At 40.4% G+C, this 15,087-nt stretch overlaps 2 protein-coding genes across 2 annotated transcripts; one reads left to right on the top strand and one right to left on the bottom strand.

The window, feature by feature from the left end:
* Positions 1 to 8,118: 8,118 nt before the first annotated feature.
* On the bottom strand, positions 8,119 to 11,753 carry LOC122667037 (sugar transporter ERD6-like 7). Its single transcript, XM_043863208.1, has 18 exons — positions 11,550 to 11,753; positions 11,365 to 11,427; positions 10,848 to 10,937; positions 10,668 to 10,727; positions 10,505 to 10,570; positions 10,340 to 10,405; positions 10,159 to 10,234; positions 9,999 to 10,063; positions 9,817 to 9,909; positions 9,652 to 9,732; positions 9,475 to 9,559; positions 9,342 to 9,385; positions 9,189 to 9,251; positions 9,029 to 9,088; positions 8,895 to 8,948; positions 8,711 to 8,770; positions 8,513 to 8,627; positions 8,119 to 8,375 (listed from the first exon to the last, which is right to left on the bottom strand). Exons 1-18 carry the CDS (start codon positions 11,706 to 11,708, stop codon positions 8,260 to 8,262), a joined length of 1,416 nt encoding a protein of 471 aa, XP_043719143.1. The 5' UTR covers positions 11,709 to 11,753; the 3' UTR covers positions 8,119 to 8,259.
* A 2,033-nt stretch (positions 11,754 to 13,786) lies between these two features.
* On the top strand, positions 13,787 to 14,467 carry LOC122668436. The gene has a single exon (XM_043865001.1). The coding sequence runs from the start codon at positions 13,787 to 13,789 to the stop codon at positions 14,465 to 14,467; it is 681 nt and encodes a 226-aa protein (XP_043720936.1).
* Positions 14,468 to 15,087: the final 620 nt, after the last annotated feature.

Raw genomic sequence — 15,087 nt, 5'->3', positions numbered from 1 at the left:
AAGCTTGAAAACCTCTTCGAACGGTTGAAGGACTGAGTGCTATTGCCTATTGGGGTAGTCTTGCCACACAGCTTCAACGTCTTCAAGTCACCTAAAGCTGTCTCGATTAAAGATCAAACATCGACCGATTGAACGAAATAAAATAGTATCATGCCCAGTCTATACAAGCCAGAATAAGTCGGACACGATGCAATCTAAAAAATTAGTGAAACCCAACTTGACCCGATCGAACCTAACCGTTTGACACCCCTATTCCACATCCAAAGTCCAGTGGTGCAAGGCTACACCTTATACTCCTAAGAAACAGACTTTTTATTAGGGGTGCAAGTTTAGTCCTGTCGGCCCGAACTCGACCTGAACCCGAACAGGGTCTGGGCTGAAATATTTGGCCTTGAGGGCAGGTCAGGGCTGAAAATTTCTGGTCCTGAGTTAGGGTCGGGTTGGGTTAGGGTTGAGGTCTTGAGCTAAGCTTGGTCCGACCCGGCCCGACCCTGATTTAAGTTATACTATAAAATATATATTGATATAATTTATATATTATAGACTTTAAATTTCACCCACATTTTTTTATATAATATATTATATATGAAGACAATAAGTGTTATATATAATTTATTATATTATTATTTTATGTAAAATTAATAAGTTCTTCCCAATCCATTCCAACCCATGCATTTCTTTTCCCCTCCCCATGATCAGGGCCAATCAGGGTCGGTCCGGCCCTGCCCGACCCTGAGGGTGGGTCAGAGTTGGATTTTTCTGGCCCTGAGTCAGAATCGGATCGAACCTGGGTCCAGTTAAGGGGACTTAGGGTTGGACTAGGGTTCTATAAAGCCCGACCCTGTTGCAGCCCTACTTTTTATCTTTTGATCGACCTACGAAGCAGACTTATATAAAGCCCTTGCCTTGAGTCCTTGACCAGTTGGACCGCATACAGAGGAATGTAAAGAGAAAAATGTAGTCATGTGATGTGACACATTATCTCTTCTTTCTTTTACCTCTGGTTTGTTCTTTTCCTCATCTTCTGTCTTCTCTATAACAAAAGAACGAGGAAGAGAGAGAGGGTGTAAAATTTTTCGTTGAGATGTCACATCATGTGATATCTTGTTTTTTGTTCCTCTCTTTTTTTTCAAGTCCTTCGCTTTCCTCTCCATATCTCAATTCTCAAGCAACCAATTTGCTAGGTCTGCTTTTGATGATCGATTCTCTTTTTCAGGATTTGTTTTTTTCTTTTAGTGTTTACAATCCACATCGATATCGGTCCAAACAACTTCATCACTCATTCACGCACTACCACAATGATCGAAAATTGATTCGATTTATATAACCGAACATAATATCTTTAGTAATCCAAAAATAGGATCAGTCTTTGCAAACATATTGCTGACATTATAGCTTAAGGAGATCCCACTTGAATAGTTCTCCTCGGTCTCAATGAAAATGAGAGTGACCCACTTGAATAATCCTCTTTGATCTCAATGGAAATAGGAATGAATCAATCTTAAGGTGATCCCACTAAAAAATACATTCATTAAGATGGTCCCACTAATAAATACATTCATTTTGTAATCTTTAAAATGTGGTCCTGCTAATGAATGCATTCATTTATTTTTTTTGATGAAAATAGAAATATATAAAAAAAGGAAACTAACGAGACAACATGTACATAGATTTAGACATACTAGTGGATTTGGCGAGCTTCCCAGCTAATAATTGACAAAAAGGGTGACGACAAGTTCTAAAAGTGATACCTTGGCCTAAATCATTTATACAAAACAGCTCCTTAAGTAAAGACCACGGCCACGGCTTGGTTGATAGATGTGGGAGGAAGTCGGCTGTCTCCTGAGAAGCACACCAAACTTCTTTAATCTGCAGTCCCTAGTTCCTCGTTATCTCGAGCCCATTCTTAATACTAAGGACTTCAGAGGCATATTCACAATTAGATTTAGCAAAACCAGCTACACAAAAGTTGAGACTTCCTTTGAGTAAGATAATGCACGACCACCCTGCATGGTTTACTTGAGGATTCTGGTATCCTGCACAAATTAAGACAGGATAACTAATATTAGGGATGGAAAGAGATTGAAATGCCAACAGATCAATACTATCAGTCTTTTCTTCAGGGGTTGTGGTTTGGGTGGGGAAATCTTCAGAAGTTCCAACCAACGGTTTGTTTGTTCTATAATCTAAATTGGGTTAGGTTTTTCCTTTCCTATTACCACCTTATTTCGCATGTTCCAAATGAAGTAGCACATTATAACGAACACCTTAAAAAACCAATGTAAAGAGTTCTTATCTAGACATCGGTTAACCAAAGTAGTAATGCAATAGTTTTCCAGAGAAGAACTTGTTAAACTTTCTGTTCTCAGACCCAATGGCCTCGCTGCCCATATTCTTTTGGTCCAATCACATGATAGGAACAGGTGCCATTAAGATTCAGCACCCCGTCCACAGAAAGCACAAGTTATATCAATCTGGGTCCATTTTGATAGGACCACCTTGCTTGGAAGACTTGCATTTAAAAGTCGCCAGACAAATATTTGGAATTTAGGGTGGATTTTTAATTTCCAAAAAAATCTCCACCATGTGGATCTCAAATAGGATTACTAGTAGGCACAATTGAATTCAGTGATTGAGCAGCTAATTTTATGCTAAATAATCCATTCTTGGCAAGCGTGCGCCACCACCTGTCTTCATCAGGAGTTAGTAATATTCTATGAACATGAGCAGACACATGCAAAGGAATAGTAGCATTTATGAATTGTGTATTCCAGCTAGAATTTAGTGTAAAACCAGCAACTTTCACATGTCTCAATTCCATGTTTTGTAGAGAGGGAAGGAGAATACCTCTATAAGACGGGATCCAGGGATCGATCCAGAAGAATATGGACCTCCCATTTCCAATTTTTATAGTTGTAATTTCTTGGAGAGCAGGGATAACCTAGGTGATGTTGTTCCAGGTCCACGATCCTCTCTTCTTTCGGATTTTGGGGTCAAAAAAAGAAGAGGGAAAGTATTTGGCCTTTAGGGTTCTAACCCATAACGTGGAGGGTTCAGACAACAATCTCCACCCCAGTTTCATAAGGAGAGCCCTGTTGTGGGTAGCAACCTTCCTGAAACCCAAACCCCCTTGGTACAGAGGGGTGCACAATTTATCCCAAGAGATTAAAGTGGCTTTCCTTTTGTTCCCCGTATTACCCATCTAGAAATTACGACAGATGGAGTCAATGGACCGGCAGATTTTGTGGGGGAAAAGAAAACAATTCATTAGATAGGCTGGGGTTGAAGGCAAGACTGATTGGACTAAAACTCTACGGCCAGCAAAGGACAAGAATTTTATTTTCTAGGAACACAGTTTCTTTTGCATCCTCTTCACCGTCTTATTAAGAACACTAATTTTGGATCTTCAATGGAAGAGGTGCGTTCCCAAATACAAAGCGTTGTTATGCATTTCCTGGATGCCAATAAGAGAGCAAAGGGCCGATTTGTCCACCTCAGACACATTTTCGACTGAAGTGAATACCACTCTTTGAAAGGTTAATTTCCTAGCCTGAAAGATCAGAGAAAATGTCAAGGATTGCCTTAATAGTAAGAAGATCTTTTGGGGAGGCCCGACAAAAAATAAACAAATCATCTGCAAATAGGAGGTGGAAGATTTCTGGTGCTGATCTCGCCACCTTGATTCCCTTAAACAAATTAAGGTTCCTGTAGGTAAGAAAAAGCCTCGACAAGACTTTCATTGCGATGATGAAAAGATAAAGGCTCAGAGGGCAGCCTTGTCGGATTCCTCTGGACCCCCTAAAGAATTTAAATGGACTACCATCTAATTTAATAGAAAAGGAAGAAGTGGTCATGAGTATCGAAATTAAATTACACCAATGTTCTCTGAAACCAAGGACTTTAAACAAGGAAGAGATAAGGTCCCACTCGATCCTGTCGTAGGCCTTGGACATGTCAATCTCTATAGCCACATACCCCGTTTTACCTCTCGTTTGTTTCATGTAGTGAAATATTTCCTGTGCCGTAACAATATTGTCAGTTATTTGTCTTCCAGGAACAAAAGCAGCTTGAAAAGGGGATATGATTTTGTTTAAAAAGCCTTTTAACCTGTTTGCAATCAGTTTGGATAAAATTTTATAGGATACATTGCACAGGCTAATGGGTCTGAAATCTCCTACACTATCCCCTGAATCGGTTTTAGGGATCAGGCAAATAAGGGTGTGATTAGTGTTGAGGGGTAGATAGGAATTATTAAAAAATTGAGTGGAAAGCAAAAGTAGGTCAGGACTTACCAAATCCCACAATTTTTTATAAAAGCATGCTTGAAACCCATCCATACCTGGTGCTTTATGGGGACCTAAAGAGAAAACCACTTTCCTGATTTCTCAGAGTGATGGTGGATGACATAGCGATTCCAGATCCTCAGGAGTTGTGATCTGCGAGAATAGAAATTCTATGAATCCTGCATCCAACGGATTAGAAGTGGTGAATACATCCTTAAGATGCTCAGCGAAGAGCTTGGCCATTTGTTTTGGGTCCTCCAATTTTTTCCCACTCTCATCCCGAATATACTCAATTCGTCTTTTCCTTATGTTTGATTTTGCAACCGAATGGTAGTGTCTAGTGTTGCAATCCCCGTCTTTGATATACATGTGTCTCGATTTTTTAAGCCAAAAAACTTCCAAGAGGCTTAGACCCATCATCCGGAATTTTCAAAATTTTGTTCCAATACCTGGAACCAGGTTCAAGGAGAATCGTTGGTGGTTAAACTCCGTACCCACACAATGAATGCATTCATCTTGTAATCCTTAAAAGCTTTTCATCGGTATCAATTATGGTTCTAAGTATCGGTATTGTATTGTCCGTATACGTATTGGTTTTGCTAGTCATCCATATCGATATCGTACCGATATCGTATTGGTAGCATGGTACGGACAAGGGGTAAAATGGTCAGAAAATTCAATTTTTAAGGAATTTTAGAGATAATTTTGTCCAATAAAATCGATATAGGCCGATACCGTATTGGTTTCGTATCAGTTTTGCATGTTGTCAATACCCGTTCCGATACCGTGCACTAAAACCATGGTCTCAATGGAGACAAAAATGAACCATGCATCCTTGATTGATGACCAATGGAATAATTCATGGGGAATCCTGATCCGAGGTTTCCCATGAAAAGGGATGTAGCCATGGAGCTTTTGCTTCTTCTGATCCCTTTGTTTCAATTCCACCATTCTGGCTCCTGCCTTTGTCCATGTACTTCATCTTGTTCTGCTCAGTCGGCCATAATCTACATTTTGCATGGAGGATATTTACTCAACAACACCAATTTGCTCTACTCATAAAGTGAAAGATTTGGAAGAATGAGGGACGTTTAAGTTCAAAACTGAGTTAGAGAGAAAGATGAAGGACGAAATGTGTCTCTTTCTAGTGATGGAAAGAATGAGAGAAAATGATTGGGATTCGGAAAAAAAGTCTCATACTTCACTGAGCTGAATAAATCGGCCTCTTGCTCTGATTATACCTCATATTTCTCCATATTCTTTTTAGGCACCCACTCTCTTGGAGAAGACGTCTGCCACCCTTGCCCGTTGTTTGGCGTCAATAGGTTTAGGATCATTCAAAACATCAGCAGCAAAGGCCGGTACATAAACCATGCCCCTTGACAATGGGTTAGGGCTTCTCAGCATATTTGCAACCTCTATCTTTTATAAGACCGATCTTTCTTCGCCTTCCAACCGGTCCCGTTAAATCCAAATCCCAGGTTCTTATCCAATTCTTGTTGGATCCTGGTTCCCAGACATACTTTATTTGCTCCGGGTCAAGACATCTTTTTAGTGACCAACATCGTTTGTGTTTTACGACTGGCAGCGGGTTGTGCCTGCATAATGGTCACGCAACAAGGGGTTAATCCGATGTTCGAGTTTGGATTTTCCAACTGTTTCGTCCTCTTGTCTTGATTTCGGGGTTGATTACTGATCAAACGGTGTTCGCACCCTTTTCGATAACTTAACTTCAATTCATCTGCCGTTATCAGCCGAAGTGAGACTCTTCTAAGTGGGTTTGGCCGGTCAGGTTTGAAATTCTCCGTACGGCGTGTTTCGAGACACCTGAGCCGTTTCAGGGGTCTTGCGCCTTTGTTCGTTCATTATCCATGGCGGAGCAAGATGTAACCCCTCCAACAATAGGGAAACTCGGTTGGGCCATAGAAGAACGTTGATGCCCCTGATTGAATTTTGGTAAAGAATGATTGACAAAATCGAATCACTCTGTTGTGGAGCAACAGTCTTGCCCCTTGTTTGTTCATTACCCTTCTTGGTGGAACAAGAGGTAATCTCTCCAACAATAGGGAAACTTAGTTGGGCCATAGTGGAACGTTGATGCCCCTAATTGAATATATGATTTGATAATTGTCAAAAATTACTTTGTTGTGGCGTGGGACAGCAAGCATGGGCCATCCCAATCCCATGGATGGTTGTTGGCCAAAATCATTCTGTTGTGGTAAAATAAATGGAGGCAACTCAGCCTTGCCTCGAACTAGAGCCTCCACTTGCTCTAACTGACGATTCTGAATTTCGTTAGAGGAGGCTAACGGTGCCTTTAAGTATCGATACAGGCTATGCCTCATAGGTGGCATTAAATTATGCATTTAGTAGTTATTTGCTCGGGGCGTATCTCCGCACATGCTCTGAGCTGTGTTTCAAGTTGAATAATTTTCTTTGCCATAACGTCTTAATCAGAGTGTCCCATCGGACATGTCAAAAATTGTTTGGTAAATTTTCTGGATCATTCAAACAATTGGTGAACCGTAAGATCGATCAACCTTAACAAATAATGATAGTGAAGAGCACCGGTGTGCCAGAGTCTTCAAGACCCAATGTAAAAGAAGTTTGCATTTCTGACTTCTATCAAGCTATGTAGATTACCCTCTTGCCTCGATTGTTCCAAGGACTTCTTGAAATAAAAGTCCAAATTGCAATGAACTTAGGAAAAGGGAAAATCACAGAGAGATGATAGTGGAATAAGAAATCGAAATCTTCTATTAATTTCTGAAAAAAATTACATTCAAAGGAGGTACCACTAATACAGAGGACTATAGAAGAACTTGATAAGGGAAGAAAGGAAGAATGATCACAAGGATTTGGGGGAGAAAGAGAGAGAATGACCACAAGGACCTCAGGGAGAAAGAGAGTTACACTAAGAAATGTAAATTGTAGAAAATAAAAGATAAGTAAGTTGCAAGTTTGTTTGTTGATCGAGAGATGAAATTCTGGTTTTTATGAACATTCTTGGTACCTTCAAGTGGTTCCTAGCAGTTTTTTCCAGCCATTTGCATTAGAATTTGAATTTGAATTTGAATTTGAATTTGAACATCCTAAGCGGTTAAGTAACTACCCACAAAATCCTATCTTACATAACCACCTTCCCACTTTCTTTTTCAAATTCAAAAGGGACCCTTGCATGACACATGCACTGCACGATCTTAAAGTATACGTGGTATAATCTTGGTGTAAAAATAGGGTGTAAACACCAATTGAATTTGACTGCTAACCAACATGCAGGTAATAATAACTAATGTGTTGGAATGGCTTCCAGAACTGTTTGGTGCCAGAAACCCACCTTCATCTTATACATGGATAGAAACGTAAGTACCCTAATGTAGTACTTTAATTTGGACCACATTGACACCACATTGTTGGCATTGTTCATGCTGAAAATTGCCTTTAAGAAATATATAAGAATATCAAAGATCAAAGAAAGTTTCTTGTATTTCTTGTTGTCCAAGGAAAAATCAAACAACTTTACATTTGATTATTTTGTTTTTTATTTTCCTTAAATCTGCAAATCAGCAAAAGAAAAATGGTTGAATAGGAAAGGCATCTAAATTTTAGATTAATGTATGGATATAGCTGGTTCCACTGGTATCAATTCCTCCAGCAAAATTGTTGTCAGGGCCTAAGTTTGAGTTTTCTGACCTTCACCTTGTGTCAAATAACATCACCTCCCTTTCCTCCCCTGTCTAGTAATAGAACCCACAGCATATTTTTTTTCCCGCTTTTTGGATAAGCCCCAAGGAGAGTTGAACTTGTGACCTCTCAATCAATTGTGAGGTTTTGATCCTTGCCAACTGAACTACCCACTTGGGGTTATTTATTAGATCACCCAGGCATGGTGTTGTAATGTAGTAGAACCCCTTTACTCTAGATCCAAAACCAGAAAATAAGTCTCTAGCAAACATTTCCACCTCTTTGTTTCTATTCAAGAGTTCATGGAGGCCTGGATGTCTTCCAGCGTTCGACCCTTGGTCTCTGGTACTACCTTGAAGATGAATATGAGAGCCATCGCACAAATGGCAGCATAAAAGAAGAATGTACCTGAAATCACACAAAGTCCCCAGGCTCTGATCATCAATATGGTGACACTAACATGCACCATTGGAGAACACAAGTCATATTGTTAAGCAAACATTTCCAAACTGCATTTTATGTTTTTCCCACTAAGGAGATCTTACCATAAGAGCTCCAGGTCACAAGAAGATTGAAAGTATAGGAGGTCACCCAAGACCCAAGCCAGTTCACCAGGGTCACTAAACTTCCAGCAGTTCCTTTTACATTTATCGGGAATATCTGTACAGAAAACAGCCCATATAAGAGTTGTTATTTTGTGATTCAATACTTTCTGTGGTATGATTTTGATTGGGATAACTCACCTCTGACATTACAACCCAAGGAACTGCCCCCATTCCCACTGAGAAGGAGCCTATGTATAACTTGTTTCAATGAACAAAATTAAGATGAGTTATTTCAGGAACCAAAAAAATCATGCCATTAAAATGTCACTGTGAGTTGAAAAACAAATACAGATAAGAATTTCAGTATTTGGTATTTAGTTACCAGGACACCAGCGAGTGCAAGTATTGGAACCGATTTGGGAAAATATTGGAAGGTCTGGTTCAGAAACAAAAATGTGTCAAGTGAAATTGGAAGAGGAAAAGAAGTTATTTAGGATTTTGAATTAGATAAATTACCTTGAAATAGAATGACATCGCAATCAATAAGCTGCCTGCAAGTAAGCCTGATGCAGAAACCTGAAATGGTAGATCATGGTGTTATTTCCATCCAAGAATACAAATGTGCTATGGAACTTTAGAAATGAATGAAAAGATTCAAAACATACTCAGTGCCTACCATCAAAAGAGGTCTTCTTCCAGCTCTGTCGATTAAAGTTGCACCCACTGCAGTCACCACAACCTGGAGTATAGGGGCAAAGACTAGGACACGATCACCAACATAAATTTAGAATATGAAGACATATGTTTCAAGGGCAAAGAGGATGAGAACCTGAAGAAGAGCATAAAGTATGTTTCCAACATTGGGAGGAAATCCTGAGACCACAGATAGGGAAAACAGTAAGCATATGTTTATTTCATTCATAAAGCACAAGTAGGAACAATCACTAGGAATGGCCTTTCACCTGCAGAAACGAAAATTTGGCTTGCATAGAACACTATCCCGTTAATTCCACCAAATTGTTGAAACACCATTAATCCAACTCCAACCTAGTTGCAATGTAGTAAAAGATGAGATGAAAAAAATAATAATAATATAAACCAAAAAAAAGAGCTCCACAGTTCCAAGTGGAGATGCTTACAATCACTGAACGAATATATTTTTTGTGAAACAGGTCAATTATTGTGACTTTTGGAAATTGTTGAAGAGACTCTATGTAATCCTGCACCAGGAAGAAAATTGCTGATTGTCACATCTGTACCTCGTATTGGTATTTTGTAGTATTAGATTTTGAAGTTCAAAACACCTGGATTTCTGCCTCCTCTTGAGAAATATTAGCATTCTGTCCACGAAGTGCTCTGAGTGCAGCTTCAAACTCTCTCTGGTGGCCAACCTTGGCCTGCAGCATGGTTATGTATATCTCTCTCATGCTCAATCTAATTTTCCTAGTTTTTAAAAGAAAAGTATTATTACTTTCATCAGGCTTACCAGCCATCTGGGGGACTCTGGGATGAAACAGAGGCCAACAAGTAGAATGATACATGGAACAATTCCTGCAAGTAAATTCAAATTTCCCATCAATAGCTGGTGAGATCTCCGAAATATTAAATCTTCAATGAAAGATACTTGTAAAGAAACTGGAAATTACCCGTTAGAGCCAGTATCCGCCAATTTACGAATGCTCCCACTGTGAATGCAACAGATATCCCAATTACTATCAGGAGCTGCAAGATGACACCAAACCCCACATATTAACATTTCTATCAGTTTACCACTTTTCCTCTTTCACCCTAATTACAAAGAAAAGTTCTGTGCCAACTTTCTTCCACCTGATTTGCCGTTGCTAATGCTCCTCGAAGGTTTTTAGGAGCAATTTCAGATATAAATACTGGGACCTGTACAATTATCATAAAAGTAGGAGGAGTTGGCATGCATAAAACTGTATCCATTAGTACATATCTTGAAGAGAAGCTTCTAAAGAGACAGAAACATACCACGTAAGAAAGAATGCCAATGCCATATCCCATTATAAATCTTCCAAGATCGAGCAATATGGCTCCCTTCAATAAGAATCAGAGAGGTAATGGGGTTGATTTATCCAAATATAGAGCTGAAAATTCTCGTGTCAAAATGGAAAGAAGCCGAGATAGTACAAACCGTAGCAAAATAGACTGCAAGCCATCCTATGATGCATATTGTTGATGCGAGCCTCATTGCCTACTTCAATGAGTAAAGCCACCCAAGTTAGTTCACTGATTGTTTAAGATAGAGGAAGCATGGCTCAGAAAAGCTAAATGTTCATATTGAAAAATCTCATTACAGTATCTCCCTCATTACCCCTTTACGACCAAAGAAATCAGCAATACGACCACTTGAAATGGCACCGATCATTGCACCAATATTAAGTATAGATCCAAAAACTGAGTACTGCATGGTAAATCAAAGGAAGAAATATTATTTTCCTGCTAACTTTGGGGAGGAATGTAAAGATATCTTTTCTATTACAACTCTGGGAGGGGTTGATATATCAGTAGTTTTAAGAGAGCGACAGATATACAAATATGTGAAATGCATTAGACAATCTTCCCATACCAAGATGTTTTAGTGCTAGCTTCATATGATGCATTGAGAAATCTCATTCTTCAGTGCCTGGAAAACTTTACAATTTCTTTTTTTCCCATGAACTGATGGTATAAACCATGATTTGATCATACGAGTCTTCCAATTTTTGAAATACACTTGAAATATCATTTCAAACATGGAGGAATGCAAATTTGATCTTAAAATATATGCTTCTTGCACGCTTGTGTCTAATATAAACAGATCACTGAACCAATCAAGCATGAGATCAGACCTCAGCTAAAGATAGGCCAATATCATCCATGATACCAAACTGGGTAGGTGCAGAATATCCAACCTGCAAAGCCCACAAGTGATAATCAATAAAAACAACCAAAAATATAACCAGGCGAGAAAAAATAAAAAAGACATACAGCAATCGTTAGATAATAAAGAAAGAAAGAAAGAAAGAATACTTACGCATGAGCCAAATTCAAAAGCCCCAAAGACCGAAACAAATGTGCTGAGACAAACCATCCACATCCCGTCACTGTGAATCTCAAGCAGTTCATCATCCTTTTGCTGCACGATAAGCGGCTCTGATGTATTGTCAGTCTCTAAGTTTTGGTTGGTGGCCATTGCCTTCCCCTGTTCTTCCAAACATTAAAAATGCAGAAACAAACAAAGACAACGAATTAAACAAACAAATTTATTGACTTTAATCACTTTTTATGTTCTCATTATCTCATACAGAGTGGGAGTGAGAGATAAGAATAAAAGTGGAATTAGATCCTTGCGGGAATCACGGGTAGTCCATCTTTGGGTCCTCTTGCTCTACGTACCTGGTTGATACAATGTAGACTGCAATTAAAAAGTTTGAACTTTGACAGAAGAACGTTCTTTCTTTCGTAGAAGCTCAAACCGCAATGCCCAGCACTGTTGTTAAAGAAAGGAAGGAAGAAGGAACAAAATTTTGAGCAGGGTAGGATCAAAGTGAACTTAAACAATATGGGAGTAGTCAGTAAAGAGAGATTAATAATAGATGGAACAGCCGAGGTTTAAGGGTAATTAATTGAATGAGAGAGAGAAAGAGAGAGAGAGGTGGGTGGTGGAGAATCAAGAAGGACGAGGATGGATTTGTTCTTCCTTGAAACTGGGACAGGATGAGGTAATCAGTAATCGGTGGAGTTGAGATCCAGCTAATTAAAACTTTCTTAGCCACTTACGAAGACGGGTGTCGAGTTTGGAGTTGAACGTGCTTGAACCGAGTCAATCGAGTGATTATGACTCAGAGAGCTAATTGAGACGACAGAGATGAGGGATTTAAGAAAATGTTACTGTAATTCTTAATAATGGATTGCCATACCTGATAACTGATATATAATTTGATCACTGATCAAGCCAAAATCTACAAAACCCAATTTTTGTAGATCCATCAATTGAGAAAAAAATTACATTGCGTCTTATAGATTGCATCAATTGGGTGAAGGCGATTGTTATACCATACTTTCCACTTTAAATCATGAACGTACACGTGGACTCGAGAGGAGATGTGACTTGGAAGGCACGCCTACAAAGTCCCACGCGTGTAACAGTTGTGGGGGATGGCGGTTAGCGACCCCCTTGAGAGAAAAACTCCCACGTGGACCTGGAATCCCGGAGACGAAGGGGGACCACATCCCGAACCAAAGCACCAAAAAACCGTGCAACGAAAAAAGACCACGGCTAACGAAGAATGGGCTACTGCAGATCTCCACCAACTATATAAATACTGGGTGAGCCCCTCATGAGGGAGGACAATTTTTTCTGTAATAATCAATAAAGAGAATGTAGTATTCCAAGGCTGGTTTTCTGTATTTCTTTGTTTCCATCATTTTCCATATTTTTTCAATCTTCTATAACAGTTTAAGAACTGTGTTTGTAACGAGGATTCTCTCCAGCAGAAATTCTTGTACAACATTTGGCGCCGTCTGTGGGAACTGGAGACAAAAATCTGCGAAGATCCCACCATGACAAACACGAGAAATCAGGTAAGGGTCACACGATCCATGGCTGTTGTTGCTCCTGCTGCTATTCCCCCTCTGGGACCTTCAGTCGCCGGTCTGGGAGGAGCTCCACCGGCAATTCCCCATCAAGAAGTGCAAAATCATATCTTAGAAGATCCGGAACCATCGCATTTAGCTGAATCGCAGCCAAGATTTCCAAGAGATCCACCGCGTTATGTGACGGTGGAGCAGTTCGACGCAATGCAGACTCGCTGGGATGATAAGATCGAACAAATGTTGGAAATGCAATGCGGCCTTCTGCAGGGGATTCCTGTACCCCCACCTCCATTATTGAACAGAGAAAGATCTTATTCTCCATAACTCAGCGAGAACCACAGCAACGCAAATAATATTCGACAGAAGAACAGAGAGATATCAGGAGCCGCCAAGAATCAGGATTCACATATGACAAAGATTGAGCAAGCCTTGAACGATAAAGTCCTGGAACTCCAAGATTAGCTACAAGAAGTCATAAAGGGAAAGAACCCGGCCTTAATCCACAATTTCCACTTCACAACAGATCTTGCATTTACCGATGAGGTGCGGTCTGAACCTCTCCCAAAAGGCTTCAAGATTCCAACTATAGAACAATACACCGGCATTACCGACCCAGAGGATCACTTGAAAACTTTCAAGTCTCTCCTGTTCTTCCAAGGCGCGTCAGATGCTATAATGTGCAGAGCCTTCCCCTCCACTCTGAAAGAGGCAGCGCGTCAATGGTTTTCCCGTCTTCCACCACGATCTCTCTCTAATTTCACTGACGTAGGCCGGGCATTCCTGGCTCACTTTGTGAGCAGCAGGGTACACAAGAAGACAGCCACCAATCTTTTGGCTATAAAGCAGCAGCCGGAAGAGTCCATAAGAAGTTTTCTTACAAGATTTAACAAAGAAGCCCTGCAGGTCCAAAACTTGGATCCAATGGTGAAGTTTCAAGCTCTGCGAAGTGGAGTCAAAGATATCGAGTTGAAAAAGTCATTAATCATGGACGAACCAGGAGATATGTATGAATTATTCTCGAGGTGTGAAAAGTATATCAACCTGGCTGAAGTCCTTGCGGTAGAGAGAGAAGATAAAACTGAGAAGAAAACTCAAGGGAAGAAGGAAGAAATCCCCCATGAGTCCGGCGTGAAGCGCAACCGAGATGATGAGGATAGAAAGAAAAGGAGAGATGATAGGAAAGCTTGGGTTCCTAGGGTCGTAGATCGAGAATCCGAGCCAAAATATACGACCCTGACTCACCTTCGGGAACATATCTTAAACGAGATCAAAGATCAGGCCACACTACGCTGGCCAGCCAAAATGGTCAAGCTAGCCCATGAGCGCAACAAGAATAAGTACTGCCGATTTCACTAAGATCATGGTCACGATACCGAGGAATGCAGACAGTTGAAGGACGAGATAGAGGCGCTTATCCAGAGGGGACATCTTGGTCGATTCGTCAAGAAAGAGATGAGTGGCCGAAGGACGGACTATCAAACTCGGGAACCCAAGAGAAGGCAAAGGTCAACCCCCAAGGCCGATAAAGAAGAAGTTTCCCGAGGTAAAAACCACACTGAGAATGCACCCTTGAGAGAGATCACCACTATATTTAGTGGACCTGGCTTTGGGGGAGAAACCTCAAACTCCCGAAGGCAACATGCGCGGAATGTGCTGCAAACCAAGACTATACTCAAGAAGAGGAAAACCAGCTGCCAAATAACATTCTCTGTCAAAGACCTGGCAGATATACAGACGCCCCATGATGATGCTCTAGTGATCAAGATGGTGATCGCCAACTGCACAGTAGGGCGGATCTTGGTAGACAATGGGAGTTCGGTAGACATCCTATATTATGATGCCTTTGAAAAGATATTCCTGAAATCTGAGATGCTGAAAAGAGTAGAATCCCCTCTCTATGGGTTCAATGGAGCCCCGGTCCAAGTTGAAGGATCGATCGAGCTATTGGTCACAGTGGGGACAAAACCCAAGCTCTC

The sequence above is a fragment of the Telopea speciosissima genome, chromosome 7 (genome assembly GCF_018873765.1).
Source record: "Telopea speciosissima isolate NSW1024214 ecotype Mountain lineage chromosome 7, Tspe_v1, whole genome shotgun sequence".
Taxonomy (NCBI): Eukaryota; Viridiplantae; Streptophyta; class Magnoliopsida; order Proteales; family Proteaceae; genus Telopea; species Telopea speciosissima.
The sequence above is the reverse complement of the archived record's forward strand: the minus strand, read 5'-3'. Positions and strand labels throughout refer to the sequence as shown.

Excerpts from the sequence above, each read along its gene's own strand:
- LOC122667037 (XM_043863208.1), bottom strand. The coding sequence starts at position 11,708 with ATGGCCACCAACCAAAACTTAGAGACTGACAATACATCAGAGCCGCTT. Across the intron at positions 10,728-10,847 it reads ATTTCTTTGGTCGTAAAGGG|GCAATGAGGCTCGCATCAAC; the intron begins GTAATGAGGGAG and ends TCATTGAAGTAG. Across the intron at positions 10,235-10,339 it reads CATTAGCAACGGCAAATCAG|CTCCTGATAGTAATTGGGAT; the intron begins GTGGAAGAAAGT and ends GTCATCTTGCAG.
- LOC122668436 (XM_043865001.1), top strand. The coding sequence starts at position 13,787 with ATGTGCAGAGCCTTCCCCTCCACTCTGAAAGAGGCAGCGCGTCAATGG.